The sequence below is a fragment of the Eleutherodactylus coqui genome, chromosome 6 (genome assembly GCF_035609145.1).
Source record: "Eleutherodactylus coqui strain aEleCoq1 chromosome 6, aEleCoq1.hap1, whole genome shotgun sequence".
In the NCBI taxonomy this organism is placed as follows: Eukaryota; Metazoa; Chordata; class Amphibia; order Anura; family Eleutherodactylidae; genus Eleutherodactylus; species Eleutherodactylus coqui.
The window spans coordinates 240,957,865-240,973,685 of record NC_089842.1 but is presented as its reverse complement, the minus strand read 5'-3'; the positions used below and the strand labels follow the sequence as shown (position 1 = coordinate 240,973,685).

At 50.2% G+C, this 15,821-nt stretch overlaps 1 protein-coding gene across 1 annotated transcript in view; it reads left to right on the top strand.

Annotated features, from left to right (window-relative positions):
- The first annotated feature begins 202 nt into the window (after window positions 1-202).
- VPS45 (vacuolar protein sorting 45 homolog) overlaps window positions 203-15,821 on the top strand; it is a 42,668-nt gene continuing 27,049 nt past the window's right edge. The window contains exons 1-8 of the mRNA XM_066609177.1: window positions 203-383; window positions 2,193-2,327; window positions 2,419-2,479; window positions 3,922-4,001; window positions 7,494-7,562; window positions 8,542-8,679; window positions 8,765-8,875; window positions 11,183-11,317. Coding sequence (XP_066465274.1) covers window positions 291-383; window positions 2,193-2,327; window positions 2,419-2,479; window positions 3,922-4,001; window positions 7,494-7,562; window positions 8,542-8,679; window positions 8,765-8,875; window positions 11,183-11,317 — 822 coding nt within the window. The 5' untranslated portion in view covers window positions 203-290. The remainder of the gene's footprint in view (window positions 384-2,192; window positions 2,328-2,418; window positions 2,480-3,921; window positions 4,002-7,493; window positions 7,563-8,541; window positions 8,680-8,764; window positions 8,876-11,182; window positions 11,318-15,821) is intronic.

Genomic DNA, 15,821 nt, shown 5'->3' with positions numbered 1-15,821 from the left:
ACACTGCAGGTAGCCGGGTTGCATACATTGTATTTCAGCCCCAGCTCAGTAGCGGTGCAGCCCGGTTACAGGAATTGTACATGTTCGCTGCTTTAAACGCTTAGACACACGGTGGACTACAATTCCCGGCGAGCTTCACGGCACCCGATGACGTCAGTGACACGCCCTCTTCCGGTACTCTCCAGAAGTCGGATTCCTACAACTCCCAGCGTGCTTTGCGGCGGTCCCCGGAAAAGAAGGTGCTGTTGGCAGATTCCAGCTGGTATCGGGGCGCTGAGTGCGGAGCAACCATGAACGTGGTGCTGGCGGTGAAGCAGTACGTGTCCAAGATGATCGAGGACAGCGGGCCGGGCATGAAGGTGCTGCTCATGGACAAGGAGACGGTAAGGGGCGGGGACGTCACGTGATGCGTCCCTTTAAGAGGGCTTGGACCCGCCAACTGTCACTTAGCATTCCTATACAATTTGCATATTGTGCTGCCCATCCTACTAATTACCCCCAACCAATTATAGTCCTTTTTTTATGGGTTGTTGTATAGAGAACCGCCGTAAACAGAACACTTTGGCGCCAGTCAGGTGACCATCCACTTATGTGCCTGTATAGGAAGCGGGATGGCGAGGGGGTTCCTCATCTTAAGTGCTGGTGGAGGGAAACCCCGCGGACCCCGTTCATTAACTCAATTGGGGGGCCCGTCCGGGGCCGTTCAGTCCCATCATAAGACAGAACCGTTTGGCCACACGGCGCCGCTCCGGTCAGGATTTCTCCCGTCGCCGATGTGAACGAGCTCTTATATATAATTTTTATATTTTTCCACTTTTGCCCAATATAGGAAGAAAAACATTTGTTTTCTAAAAAAAAACCAAAAACCCTCTTCTTGCGCTTTCTTTCTCCGCTGACGGATCTCTTAGGGCTCCTCTTTATGGGATGAACTGTCGTTTTTAGTGGCCCCCTTTTGGGGTACAAATGGCTTCTTTTTTTAAAATAACTTTTATTGTGTTTTTTGGGAGAGGAAAGGACCAAAAAAATGCATTTTGCCTCCCCCCCCCCCCCCCCCCCCTTGCCATCCGGGGTTATAAGCTCAGTGCTCAGTATATTGTACAAGGATGCCAAACATAAGAACGAAGAAAAAAATAAGTGCGCCAAAGATTTATGTGTATTCTTACTTTTTTGCGTTCTTTTCAGTCTCTGCTGCGGACCTGAACCTGCGATGTTGGGATCGCTCACATAATACACCGCAGTACTTCTGCAGTTTATTATTACTCCTCCTGCAATGACAAGCCGTGGCAGCCTCGGACACGACTGACTGGAGTCCAGTCACCATGGCAACCGATGGATCATCCCTCTGCGGTCTCATGGCAGAGGGGCGATGACCTTGTAGCGGGGGGCGCCCTCCGTCTGTTAACCTCATAGATGCCGCAGTCAATGTTGAACCCACTTGTCCATCATCACCCCGGATGTGTATGTATGTCCTGTGGGGGAGGGGCTAATTAATTAGGTTACACAACGAGGAGGCGCAAGCGCCACTTTATACTATACCCCTTATAAGTGCTGGGGTGGGATCGATCGCCATTGCGCCGGTATTTGCCACAGAGGAGGCGGGTCCTGCCTTATAGATGAAATCCCTGTATGTCGCCTCATGAGCCCCACTAACGGCTCCGCTACGGTTTTCAGGCCTCGTGAGCCGAGCGTCCGCCGCGTAATCTAAAGCCGAGCCGCGGTGGAATTCCATCTCTAAAACCATGGCTTTCTGCTGCTGGTTTTGGCGCGGATCCGACGCGTTTCCATTACATGAAGTGACGCGTGCAACTGATGCGCAATCGCGATTTCCTGCGCCACACTTCCGCAGATGGATTCTGCCCGTTGACGTGGCTGAATCTGCATGCGTATCCGAAAAACATGGCGGCAGAAAGATACGTTTTTTTGAAATGTTAATACCCTGAGGCGGAATTCGCTGTAGAATTTTCTGCCTAAAATCCGCCTCTTTCTGACACTATTTTGGCGCGGTTCCGCAGTCGGATTTCCCGTCACGCCTGGCGTAAAAGCACCCTAAACAAATCCGACGCAAAACCTGAATGTTATAGATGCCAATATGCTGCGAATTAGGAAGGTTTCCGCAGCGCTCAGGCGGTATATCGCCCGTCTGATATCCGCGTATTCGCGGTCCGGTGTGATTGGTGTCTCGCTCCCCGCAGACCAGCGTGGTCAGCATGGTCTACATGCAGTCCGAGATCCTGCAGAAGGAGGTCTACCTGTTTGAGCGCATCGACTCGGGCAACCGGGAGAACATGAAGCACCTGAAGGCCATCTGCTTCCTCCGGCCCACCAAGGTAATGGCGCCGCCGCGTGACTCGCCACGTCCCCTCGCGCTGCTTACGGTAAAGCGTCCTCTAATTCTCTGTTCTGTCGCTTTAACAAAAGGAAAACGTGGAGTACCTGATCAAGGAGCTGCGGAGACCCAAGTACAGCGTCTACTTCCTGTGTGAGTATACGTCCCCCAACCCAACGCAGGACGCGGAACGCAGGGGGAGGCCGAAAATGTAAGATAATGAGTGCGGGGCAGACAAAGTGTGTCAGTGTTACCCATAGCAACCTGTCACCTTGGTTGCTATGGGTAACAGTCATTGTTTTTGCCTGCTAAGTTGTCATTCATTATGTAGCTGAGAACAAGGACTTCTCGTGTAGTCATCAGCAGAATAGTGAGTGCAGCTCTGGAGTATAATACAGGATGTAACTCAGGATCAGTACAGGATAAGTAATGTATGTACACAGTGACTCCACCAGCAGAATAGTGAGTGCAGCTCTGCAATATAATACAGGATGTAACTCAGGAGCAGTACAGGATAAGTAATGTATGTCCACAGTGACTCCACCAGCAGAATAGTGAGTGCAGCTCTGGGGTATAATACAGGATGTAACTCAGCATCAGTACAGTATACGTAATGTATGTACACAGTGACTCCACCAGCAGAATAGTGAGTGCAGCTCTGGAGTATAATACAGGATGTAACTCAGGATCAGTGCAGTATACGTAATGTATGTACACAGTGACTCCATCAGCAGAATAGTGAGTGCAGCTCTGCAATATAATACAGGATGTAACTCAGGAGCAGTACAGGATAAGTAATGTATGTCCACAGTGACTCCACCAGCAGAATAGTGAGTGCAGCTCTGGAGTATAATACAGGATGTAACTCAGGATCAGTGCAGTATACGTAATGTATGTACACAGTGACTCCATCAGCAGAATAGTGAGTGCAGCTCTGGGGTATAATACAGGATGTAACTCAGGAGCCGTACAGGATAGGAATATATGTACATAGTGACTCCACCAGCAGAATAGTGAGTGCAGCTCTGGAGTATAATACAGGATGTAACACAGGATCAGTACAGTATAAGTAATGTATGTACACAGTGACCCCACCAGCAGAATAGTGAGTGCAGCTCTGGAGTATAATACAGGATGTAACACAGGATCAGTACAGGATAAGTAATGTATGTACACAGTGACTCCACCAGCAGAATAGTGAGTGCAGCTCTGGAGTATAATACAGGATGTAACTCAGGATCAGTACAGGATAAGTAATGTATGTGCACAGTGACTCCACCAGCAGAATAGTGAGCGCAGCTCTGGAGTATAATACAGGATGTAACTCGGGAGCAGTACAGGATAAGTAATGTATGTACACAGTGACTCCACCAGCAGAATAGTGAGCGCAGCTCTGGAGTATAGTACAGGATGTAACTCAGGAGCAGTACAGGATAAGTAATGTATGTACACAGTGACTCCACCAGCAGAATAGTGAGCGCAGCTCTGGGGTATAATACAGGATGTAACTCAGGATCATCCTCAACCAGTAATTGGCTTGAGCAGTAGGAGAACCATACCAGTAAATATATTATGTATTTATTCTTTAATTTCAGACTTTAGTAATGTGATAAGTAAGAGTGATGTGAAGTCTCTGGCGGAAGCGGATGAGCAGGAGGTGGTAGCAGAAGTGCAGGTAAGTGTACACCGTTATCTGTCAGGGTACTGCTCTGAGGTGTTCACTTTTGCCAATTAACAAAATGCAAAGTGACTGAACAAAAGAGAAATGTAAATCCCAGCAGTGTTTGGTGCGACGCTCGTTACCTTCACAACAGCATCAGCTCTTCTAGCGACTCTTGCACACAGTTTATGAAGGATCTCGGCAGGGAGGTTGTTTCAGACATCCTGGAGAACCAAGCACAGATCTTCTGTGAATATCTGCTCGCACTGATCTTTCTGTCTTCTTATGTAATCTCAGACAGACTGATGATGAGATCAGGGTTCTGTGGGACCAAATCATCACCTCTGGCCAGACCTCTGAACAGTAGATGGGCATACCTGGGTCCCACTGGTTGCTGCCAGGTCTGAGCTGATGGCGCTGCTGGACATCTGATTTTAAAGGGAAATAAGCATGATGTGTTTCATCTGCTGCACTAAGTTGCCTTGGCTGACCGCTGCATCTACGGTCCTACATTTTTGTCCATTTCTTTGTGCCTCTTCAAAAGAGCTTGAACACCACATCTTGTAACCCCAGTCTGCTCTGAAACCTTTTCCTGGGAGAGACCTTACTGATGCAGTATAACTACATTGTATCTTGTTGCTGTGCTCAGTATTGCCATGGTGTAAGACCTGTGACATGACACGGTCTTCCACAACCTCACCTTCATAGCAGAGTTTGGCAATTCTTTATCTATTTTCAAGCCTCCTACACAGCTGTTTCTGTCCCAAGCCTCCTACACAGCTGTTTCTGTCCCAAGCCTCCTACACAGCTGTTTCTGTCCCAAGCCTCCTACACAGCTGTTTCTGCCCCAAGCCTCCTACACAGCTGTTTCTGCCCCAAGCCTCCTACACAGCTGTTTCTGCCCCAAGCCTCCTACACAGCTGTTTCTGCCCCAAGCCTCCTACACAGCTGTTTCTGCCCCAAGCCTCCTACACAGCTGTTTCTGCCCCAAGCCTCCTACACAGCTGTTTCTGCCCCAAGCCTCCTACACAGCTGTTTCTGCCCCAAGCCTCCTACACAGCTGTTTCTGCCCCAAGCCTCCTACACAGCTGTTTCTGCCCCAAGCCTCCTACACAGCTGTTTCTGCCCCAAGCCTCCTACACAGCTGTTTCTGCCCCAAGCCTCCTACACAGCTGTTTCTGCCCCAAGCCTCCTACACAGCTGTTTCTGCCCCAAGCCTCCTACACAGCTGTTTCTGCCCCAAGCCTCCTACACAGCTGTTTCTGCCCCAAGCCTCCTACACAGCTGTTTCTGCCCCAAGCCTCCTACACAGCTGTTTCTGCCCCAAGCCTCCTACACAGCTGTTTCTGCCCCAAGCCTCCTACACAGCTGTTTCTGCCCCAAGCCTCCTACACAGCTGTTTCTGCCCCAAGCCTCCTACACAGCTGTTTCTGCCCCAAGCCTCCTACACAGCTGTTTCTGCCCCAAGCCTCCTACACAGCTGTTTCTGCCCCAAGCCTCCTACACAGCTGTTTCTGCCCCAAGCCTCCTACACAGCTGTTTCTGCCCCAAGCCTCCTACACAGCTGTTTCTGCCCCAAGCCTCCTACACAGCTGTTTCTGCCCCAAGCCTCCTACACAGCTGTTTCTGCCCCAAGCCTCCTACACAGCTGTTTCTGCCCCAAGCCTCCTACACAGCTGTTTCTGCCCCAAGCCTCCTACACAGCTGTTTCTGCCCCAAGCCTCCTACACAGCTGTTTCTGCCCCAAGCCTCCTACACAGCTGTTTCTGCCCCAAGCCTCCTACACAGCTGTTTCTGCCCCAAGCCTCCTACACAGCTGTTTCTGCCCCAAGCCTCCTACACAGCTGTTTCTGCCCCAAGCCTCCTACACAGCTGTTTCTGCCCCAAGCCTCCTACACAGCTGTTTCTGCCCCAAGCCTCCTACACAGCTGTTTCTGCCCCAAGCCTCCTACACAGCTGTTTCTGCCCCAAGCCTCCTACACAGCTGTTTCTGCCCCAAGCCTCCTACACAGCTGTTTCTGCCCCAAGCCTCCTACACAGCTGTTTCTGCCCCAAGCCTCCTACACAGCTGTTTCTGCCCCAAGCCTCCTACACAGCTGTTTCTGCCCCAAGCCTCCTACACAGCTGTTTCTGCCCCAAGCCTCCTACACAGCTGTTTCTGCCCCAAGCCTCCTACACAGCTGTTTCTGCCCCAAGCCTCCTACACAGCTGTTTCTGCCCCAAGCCTCCTACACAGCTGTTTCTGCCCCAAGCCTCCTACACAGCTGTTTCTGCCCCAAGCCTCCTACACAGCTGTTTCTGCCCCAAGCCTCCTACACAGCTGTTTCTGCCCCAAGCCTCCTACACAGCTGTTTCTGCCCCAAGCCTCCTACACAGCTGTTTCTGCCCCAAGCCTCCTACACAGCTGTTTCTGCCCCAAGCCTCCTACACAGCTGTTTCTGCCCCAAGCCTCCTACACAGCTGTTTCTGCCCCAAGCCTCCTACACAGCTGTTTCTGCCCCAAGCCTCCTACACAGCTGTTTCTGCCCCAAGCCTCCTACACAGCTGTTTCTGCCCCAAGCCTCCTACACAGCTGTTTCTGCCCCAAGCCTCCTACACAGCTGTTTCTGCCCCAAGCCTCCTACACAGCTGTTTCTGCCCCAAGCCTCCTACACAGCTGTTTCTGCCCCAAGCCTCCTACACAGCTGTTTCTGCCCCAAGCCTCCTACACAGCTGTTTCTGCCCCAAGCCTCCTACACAGCTGTTTCTGCCCCAAGCCTCCTACACAGCTGTTTCTGCCCCAAGCCTCCTACACAGCTGTTTCTGCCCCAAGCCTCCTACACAGCTGTTTCTGCCCCAAGCCTCCTACACAGCTGTTTCTGCCCCAAGCCTCCTACACAGCTGTTTCTGCCCCAAGCCTCCTACACAGCTGTTTCTGCCCCAAGCCTCCTACACAGCTGTTTCTGCCCCAAGCCTCCTACACAGCTGTTTCTGCCCCAAGCCTCCTACACAGCTGTTTCTGCCCCAAGCCTCCTACACAGCTGTTTCTGCCCCAAGCCTCCTACACAGCTGTTTCTGCCCCAAGCCTCCTACACAGCTGTTTCTGCCCCAAGCCTCCTACACAGCTGTTTCTGCCCCAAGCCTCCTACACAGCTGTTTCTGCCCCAAGCCTCCTACACAGCTGTTTCCGTTTCAGTTAATGACTGTGTTTCACCCTACATATGAAAATGATGATCATTCTCTTCTGTTTGGTGTAATTGGTTAATTACACACCAGCCTATAATCCTACAAGTGTTCCTAGAAGAGCTGATACTGTTGTAAAGGTGACGGCCGGCGCACCAAATACTGATGGGATTTACATTACTCTTTTGTTCTGTCACTTTGCATTTTGTTAATTGTCAAAAATCACCTATTAACCCTTCTATTTCTGAAATCTTTCTTACTCTGCAGCGTTTCTTTCAGTCCTGCCTAAATCTTTTGCACAGCGCTGTGTATAATGATTCTTCCTCCTTATTTCCGGTCTTCCAGGAGTTCTACGGAGATTACATTGCTGTGAATCCGCACGTCTTTTCTTTAAACCTCATCGGCTGCTCTCAGGTGAGACATCGCTGATGGTGGGAGTCCTGTGGGTGGTCTGTGGGGGGCTGCAGGGGGTTTATTGGTGGGCTGGCTGCACCACTCACCTCTCGTAACTGGAGAAAGACCTCCGTAAATTCTGTCATTGTTTTTGAGTCCACCACTCGGTAAAACTAACCTGGATTATCATGATTACTGCGATATCACGTATGTATAGATTTACTTATTTACTTTTATTTTTTGCTGGTTTTGCATAATTTAAACACGTTTTTTTTTAAAGTTTTTCGGCATTCACCATGTACAATAAATGACGGTCAACCGAGCCATAAAGATGTATGTGGAGGTTTAAAGCGCGTTAGTGAGGTCAGTAAGAAGGCGTATTGCGGTCACGGAGGGGTTAATGAGTGTAAATATACAGTATATGGCACATGCTATATGCTGAGGGGTGGGATGTACTGAGTGGTCCTCCCATGGAAGATGCCTTAGTGGGTCCTATGGAAGGGGATGTCCTCTTCTGTTTTACATGCTTTTAATGGCCTGTATGATTTGGTTCCCCTACACAATCATATTTGCGGTCGGTGTTAATTTACGGACCGCGCACGACCCTGTTATTGGGCTATTGCACATTGACGGTTTTTCGCATGGACTAATGGTCCACATGAAACTCCTCACATGTCTCATTCCTGTCCATATTGCGGGCGACAAATGGGACACGCTAATGCATATGTGTATGTGCGGCGTCCGTGTAAGTCGGCGTCCGTGTCTTGTCAGATGTGAGTTGCTCACAAGCCTCTTGGGTGCAGCTGAAGTTCGCGGCTATTGTGCGCCTAACCTTACCCTAGAGAAGCTGGTATAGTTGGGGTCCAAGCGGTTGTGTTCATGACCCCTTGGTGTTGCATCATTCCATCTGTCTTCAGGTTTGGGCTTGACTCTCCACGGACGGGCGCTCACTTACTACGTGGTTGTAGACCGCCTGTTACCTCTGCTTCCTCCATTGTAGGGCAGGAACTGGGACCCCGTCCAGCTGTCCCGAACCACCCAAGGACTGACCGCTCTGCTCCTCTCCCTCAAGAAATGCCCAATGATCCGATACCAGCTGTCTTCTGAGATGGCCAAGAGGCTGGCCGAGGGAGTGAAGGTGGGTGCCAGTCGCTGCTGCCTGATGATCTCGCCAGAAAAACGGTTTCGTATTCCAACTTTTATTTCTCGCTTCCTCTCTCCAGCAAGTCATTACTAAGGAGTATGAGCTGTTTGACTTCCGGCGCACCGAGGTGCCACCGCTGCTGCTCATCCTGGACCGCTCGGATGATGCCATCACGCCTCTACTCAATCAGGTGGGCTTTCTTGCATTTGTATAATCTCTAACCCTGTAATCCATGTACAGCACGGGCTTGACTCAATGACCTGGGATGGCTGTATACTGTGCCGGAGGAAACGTTGCTCTACGGTGATTGATCACTGCATTATGAACACCTAGTTAGTAACGGGTTGGTCCACTTTTTGGGGTAATCGCCAAATTTGGACATCAGGGAACAGATTCCACAAGGTAGTGACAATCCTCCGTGCTCGGCTCACTGCCGCAGCTCTGTTGGTTGGTCCTGTTTTGTGGATAAGAGGGAGCAGAACTCAGAGCTTTCCAGCATATCCCAAACATGATCAGTGGGGTTACAGTCCAGGGAGTTTGGGGGCCGAGGCTTGTGGAGGAGTCATTGTTGTGTTCCTCCAGCCGTTCCCTAGTGATCCGAGCTCGATGACGCAGAGTGTTGTCCTGTAGTAAGATGGCGCTATGGTTGGGGAAGACTTCCTATAGGGTACAGATGGCCAGCTAACAGGTCCCTGTAGTGTTCACCATTCAAGGATATTGGTGTGATGACCAACGGTCCTAGACCATGCCAGGAAAACACTCCCCAGACCATGACACCGCCACCACCGGCCTGTTGTACCCCAATGGTGCACCCATGGAATACGGCTTCATGCTGTTTCACCAGATGTGGACCCGGCCATCCATAATGTTCAGCAAGAAACGGGACTTGTCACTCCAGACTACCTTCTGTCATGTGTCCAAGGTCCATTTGGCCAACAACAAGTTTGTTGGTGATGACAGGAGGTCATCGGGCCCCTTTATCTGTCTTTGGCTGTTGAACCCCAGTCGACGTAAGGTACGCCACATGGTCATTGTGGAAATTTGTCTAACCTCCCCGCTGTTGTACTGCTGGCTCAGTTGGTCCATTGTGGCATGTCGTTCCTTAGATACAAGACGTGCCACCCGACGCTTACCTGTAGGACCAACCACACGTGGCCTGCCGCTGTGAGATCTTCTGTCGGAGGACTGTCCATGTTCAGCCAGTCTTGGTACGCTCCTGACACTGCGATACAAGAACAGCCAACAAGTGCGACTGTTTCAGAAACAGTAACACCAACCACCACATTTACGTAGGACTACCACGCAGAGGAGCGGTCAGCCCATTATATGACCACAAGAAGTGGACCTGCGAATAGTCTGCCTAAAGGCGAGCTAGAGCCCTTATAGTCCAGAAGTGTGCATGCAAGCTTGTCTATAGGGGGCAGCAGCGCAACATTCATCAATTCCTCACGGTCGTTCACTGATGAGGGGGTGGGGGGTTTGGCAGGATATATTGCTTGTATGACATAGCCGTACATCGTGTATATTATTTGTCTTGGTGATAGACCCCAACAGCACTACTTAATGGGTGAAATATAATCCAGTGCTGCAGAATACGCAGAGCAACATCTCCCCAAGCTAAATTCCAAATGGACCTATGTCTGGCATCCAGCTACCATGACAGCCCATTGGCCCTTTGCCATTACATCGCGGAGGGCCTATGACGTCACAGAGGACATTTGGAGGCTCCCTCTGTGAACCCTTACTGTGATGTACATTGATTGTGGCATGTAGGGGGTTAATAGTTTGGATCGCTGTTCTCCTCCATCCCCGCTGTTGTAGCAGGAGGCCGGCTATCGGTCACATTCGGCTACTGCTGCAAGATGCGTGGGATCACTTCTGAGCCCGCACCATCCACAGGACGTAAGTTTTCGTCCTGTTGCAGTAAGTACCACAGGACGTAAACTTGCGCCCTGTGGCGTTTAAACGGTGTTGCAGGACTTTAACTCTTTCTATTGCTGACTGATGGGTCATCAGTAGATGATCAGTGAGGTCCTATTGCTTGGATCCCCACCGATCAGCTGATTACCGCGGTCACTGTGCAAGCGGATGATCCTAGCGCAGCAGCCCGGGTTGGTATTGCAGCGCAGCAGCCCGGGTTGGTATTGTAGCACGGCTCCCTTTTGAATATAACCTGGGCTGCTGTGCCATGGTCAGTGCTTTCTGCTCCCTCCATTGACCATAGCGACAGCGGTAATGGAAATGATCTGATCAGCGGGGGTCCGTCCGAGCGGTGGCCCCACAGATCATTTATAGACGTCACTGGACCGGGAGCGGGAGGTGACGTCGTGGGTCATGATGCACCCCTGGGACGAAGAACTGGCTCATCAGAGGGGCAAGTATACCTGAAAAGGCCGTGGTTAATGGGTGCGGTGGTGGCGGGAGTTGGGGGGGGTGGGGAATTAAAAAAGAGTTGACCAGGCCCTTTGAAATAGCTGTGTTTTTGTACATTGCACAGTGGACGTACCAGGCGATGGTCCATGAGTTACTGGGCATCAACAACAACCGCATCGACCTGTCGCGGGTGCCAGGAATCAGCAAGGATCTGAAGGAAGTCGTGCTCTCTGCGGAGAATGACGAGTTCTATGCCAATGTAAGTTGGGGGAAAGTTTTATAAAGAAATGTATCAGCCGGCACTGCCAGCGGCGTGTTATAGAGGCGGGGCGGATTATATAGGGGTTTGCGGGAAATAACTTGTATTTATGCATTTGTATCCCTTCTGTTTCTGGGCCTAGAGGTCCATTGGGGGTCCTGATTGACCGTTATATGTGAATAGCTGCACATACAGGGGTAGCTGGCAATTACTGGTAGGACCGCCAATGGGTCTGCCGAATGAGCAGGGATGTGAATGAATGAACTGCAAGTTAGGGTACTTCTGCGTGGGGCGACTATCGCTGCTCTGCTTTCACATAGGAGGAACAGTCATTCAGTAAATGGAGGGGGAGGGGCTGGAGATCTCTTCCGGCCTTCTTTCACTGTGAACAGGCAGTTGTTCAAGGATGAGACTGCCTGTTTATACTGAGTGTGAAGGCGCTCACTAGTCGTTTTGTTTCCTTGAGCCCAAACGAAGCAACTAGCGACCGTGTACCGCCTGTGGGATCCCGCGTTTACATGGGAAAACTATTACTTAGAATAGCTGTTCATGATTGCATCGCCTGGAGCGTGAACGCTCCGCACTCCAGCGGGTCACATGATTCACTCTGGGAGCAATCCGGCAATGTAAGAGTTAATATACCTGTCAAGTATCAGTTTGCTCTGCTACATTCTGCCTGCAGTTTGGACAGGATCGTCAAGCTGAAGAAAGGCCCCTGTCCATCCAGTTCAGCCTCTTACTCCCAATGTTAGCCAGAGGAAGGCAGAAAATAAACAATGAGGTAGAAGCCAGTTTTCTGCTTCCTGACTCCAATCTGGCAATCGGAATAATCCCCGGATCACCGACCCTTCTGAAGTAATCAGCGATATAACATATAATATAATATTGTATCGCTCAAGGAAGGTGTCCAGGCCCCTCTTGTACTCTTTTATCGCGTTCTCCATCACCACGTCCTCCGGCAGAGAGTTCTATAGTCTCACTGCTCTTACAGTAAAGAACCCCCTTCTATGTTGGTGTAGAAACCTTCCTTCCTCTAGACGTAGAAGGCGCCCCCTTGTTACAGTCCTGGGTATAATAGAGGATGGGAGAGATCTCTGTACTGACCCCTGATGTATCTATACATAGTTATTAGGGCGCCCCCTTGTTACAGTCCTGGGTATAATAGATGATGGGAGAGATCTCTGTACTGACCCCTGATATATCTATACATAGTTATTGGAGAGCCCCCTTGTTACAGTCCTGTGTATAATAGATGAGGGGAGAGATCTCTGTATTGACCCCTGATATATCTATACATAGTTATTAGAGCGCCCCCTTGTTACAGTCCTGGGTATAATAGATGATGGGAGAGATCTCTGTACTGACCCCTGATATATTATACATAGTTATTAGAGCGCCCTCTTGTTACAGTCCTGGGTATAATAGATGATGGGAGAGATCTCTGTACTGACCCCTGATATATTATACATAGTTATTAGAGCGCCCCCTTGTTACAGTCCTGGGTATAATAGATGATGGGAGAGATCTCTGTACTGACCCCTAATATATCTATACATAGTTATTAGAGCGCCCTCTTGTTACAGTCCTTGGTATAATAGATGATAGAAGAGATCTTTGTACTGACCCTGATATATCTATACATAGTTATTAGAGCGCCCCCTTGTTACAGTCCTGTGTATAATAGATGATGGGAGAGATCTCTGTACTGACCCCTTATATATTATACATAGTTATTAGAGCGCCCCCTTGCTACAGTCCTGGGTATAATAGATGATGGGAGAGATCTCTGTATTGACCCCTGATATATTATAAATAGTTATTAGAGCGCCCCCTTGTTACAGTCCTGGGTATAATGGATGATGGGAGAGATCTCTGTACTGACCACTGATATATCTATACATAGTTATTAGAGCGCCCCCTTGTTACAGTCCTGGGTATAATAGATGATGGGAGAGATCTCTGTACTGACCCCTGATATATCTATACATAGTTATTAGAGCGCCCCCTTGTTACAGTCCTGGGTATAATAGATGATGGGAGAGAACTCTGCATTGTCCCCTGTTATATTAATACATAGTTATTAGAGCGCCCCTCAGCCGTCTTTTTTTTCTAAATTTAATAATCCTAATTTTGATATCCTCTCTGGGTATTGTAGTCCGCCCATTCCATTTATTACTTTAGTTGCCCACCTTTGTACCTGCTCAGGCTTTGATATGTCCTTCTTGAGAACCGATGCCCCATACTGTCCCCAATATTCCATATGTGGTCTGACCAGTGCCTTGTAAATAGGAAGATCATTGTTCTCGTCATGTGCCCCTAGACCTCTTCTGATGCCCCCCATGATCCTACTTGCCTTGGCAGCAGCTGCTTGACACTGGTTGCTCCAGTTATGCTTACAGTTAACTAAAACCCCCAAGTCCTTCTCCATGTCGGTGGTCCCCAGTGGTTTCCCATTTAGTGTGTAATGGTGACATGTATTTCCTGCCCGTGTGCAGAACCGCACATTATTAGACCTCATTTGTCACTTTTCTGCCCCCAACTTATCCAGATCCGTTTAGAATCTCCTTCTGTGTTAATATCTTTATATAGTTTTGGATCACCTGCAAATATTGATATTTTTCTGTAAATCTCTCTACCAGGTCATTAATAAATATATTATAAAGAATAGGGTCCAGTACTGCCCCCTGTGGTACCCCACTAGTAACTGTGACCCCTCCAATACTGCCCACTATGGTACCCCACTAGTAACTGTGACCCCTCCAATACTGCCCACTATGGTACCCCACTAGTAACTGTGACCCCTCCAGTACTGCCCACTATGGTACCCCACTAGTAACTGTGACCCCTCCAATACTGCCCCCTGTGGTACCCCACTAGTAACTGTGACCCCTCCAATACTGCCCACTATGGTACCCCACTAGTAACTGTGACCCCTCCAATACTGCCCCCTGTGGTACCCCACTAGTAACTGTGACCCCTCCAATACTGCCCGCTATGGTACCCCACTAGTAACTGTGACCCCTCCAATACTGCCCACTATGGTACCCCACTAGTAACTGTGACCCCTCCAATACTGCCCACTATGGTACCCCACTAGTAACTGTGACCCCTCCAGTACTGCCCACTATGGTACCCCACTAGTAACTGTGACCCCTCCAATACTGCCCCCTGTGGTACCCCACTAGTAACTGTGACCCCTCCAATACTGCCCACTATGGTACCCCACTAGTAACTGTGACCCCTCCAATACTGCCCCCTGTGGTACCCCACTAGTAACTGTGACCCCTCCAATACTGCCCGCTATGGTACCCCACTAGTAACTGTGACCCCTCCAATACTGCCCGCTATGGTACCCCACTAGTAACTGTGACCCCTCCAATACTGCCCACTATGGTACCCCAGTAGTAACTGTGACCCCTCCAATACTGCCCACTATGGTACCCCACTAGTAACTGTGACCCCTCCAGTACTGCCCACTATGGTACCCCACTAGTAACTGTGACCCCTCCAATACTGCCCCCTGTGGTACCCCACTAGTAACTGTGACCCCTCCAATACTGCCCACTATGGTACCCCACTAGTAACTGTGACCCCTCCAATACTGCCCCCTGTGGTACCCCACTAGTAACTGTGACCCCTCCAATACTGCCCGCTATGGTACCCCACTAGTAACTGTGACCCCTCCAATACTGCCCGCTATGGTACCCCACTAGTAACTGTGACCCCTCCAATACTGCCCACTATGGTACCCCAGTAGTAACTGTGACCCCTCCAATACTGCCCACTATGGTACCCCACTAGTAACTGTGACCCCTCCAGTACTGCCCACTATGGTACCCCACTAGTAACTGTGACCCCTCCAATACTGCCCCCTGTGGTACCCCACTAGTAACTGTGACCCCTCCAATACTGCCCACTATGGTACCCCACTAGTAACTGTGACCCCTCCAATACTGCCCCCTGTGGTACCCCACTAGTAACTGTGACCCCTCCAATACTGCCCGCTATGGTACCCCACTAGTAACTGTGACCCCTCCAATACTGCCCACTATGGTACCCCACTAGTAACTGTGACCCCTCCAATACTGCCCGCTATGGTACCCCACTAGTAACTGTGACCCCTCCAATACTGCCCACTATGGTACCCCACTAGTAACTGTGACCCCCCTCCTATACTGTCCTCCATGGTACCCCACTAGTAACTGTAACCCCTCCAGTACTGCCCCCTGTGGTACCCCAAGAGTAATCCCTCCAGTGCTGACGCCTGTGGTACCCCACTAGTAACTGTGACCCCCTCCAATGCTGCCCACTATGGTACCCCACTAGTAACAGTGACCCCCTCCAATACTGCCCACTATGGTACCCCACTAGTAACAATGACCCCCTCCAATACTGCCCACTATGGTACCCCACTAGTAACTGTGACCCCCTCCAATACTGCCCACTATGGTACCCCACTAGTAACTGTGACCCCTCCAATACTGCCCACTATGGTACCCCACTA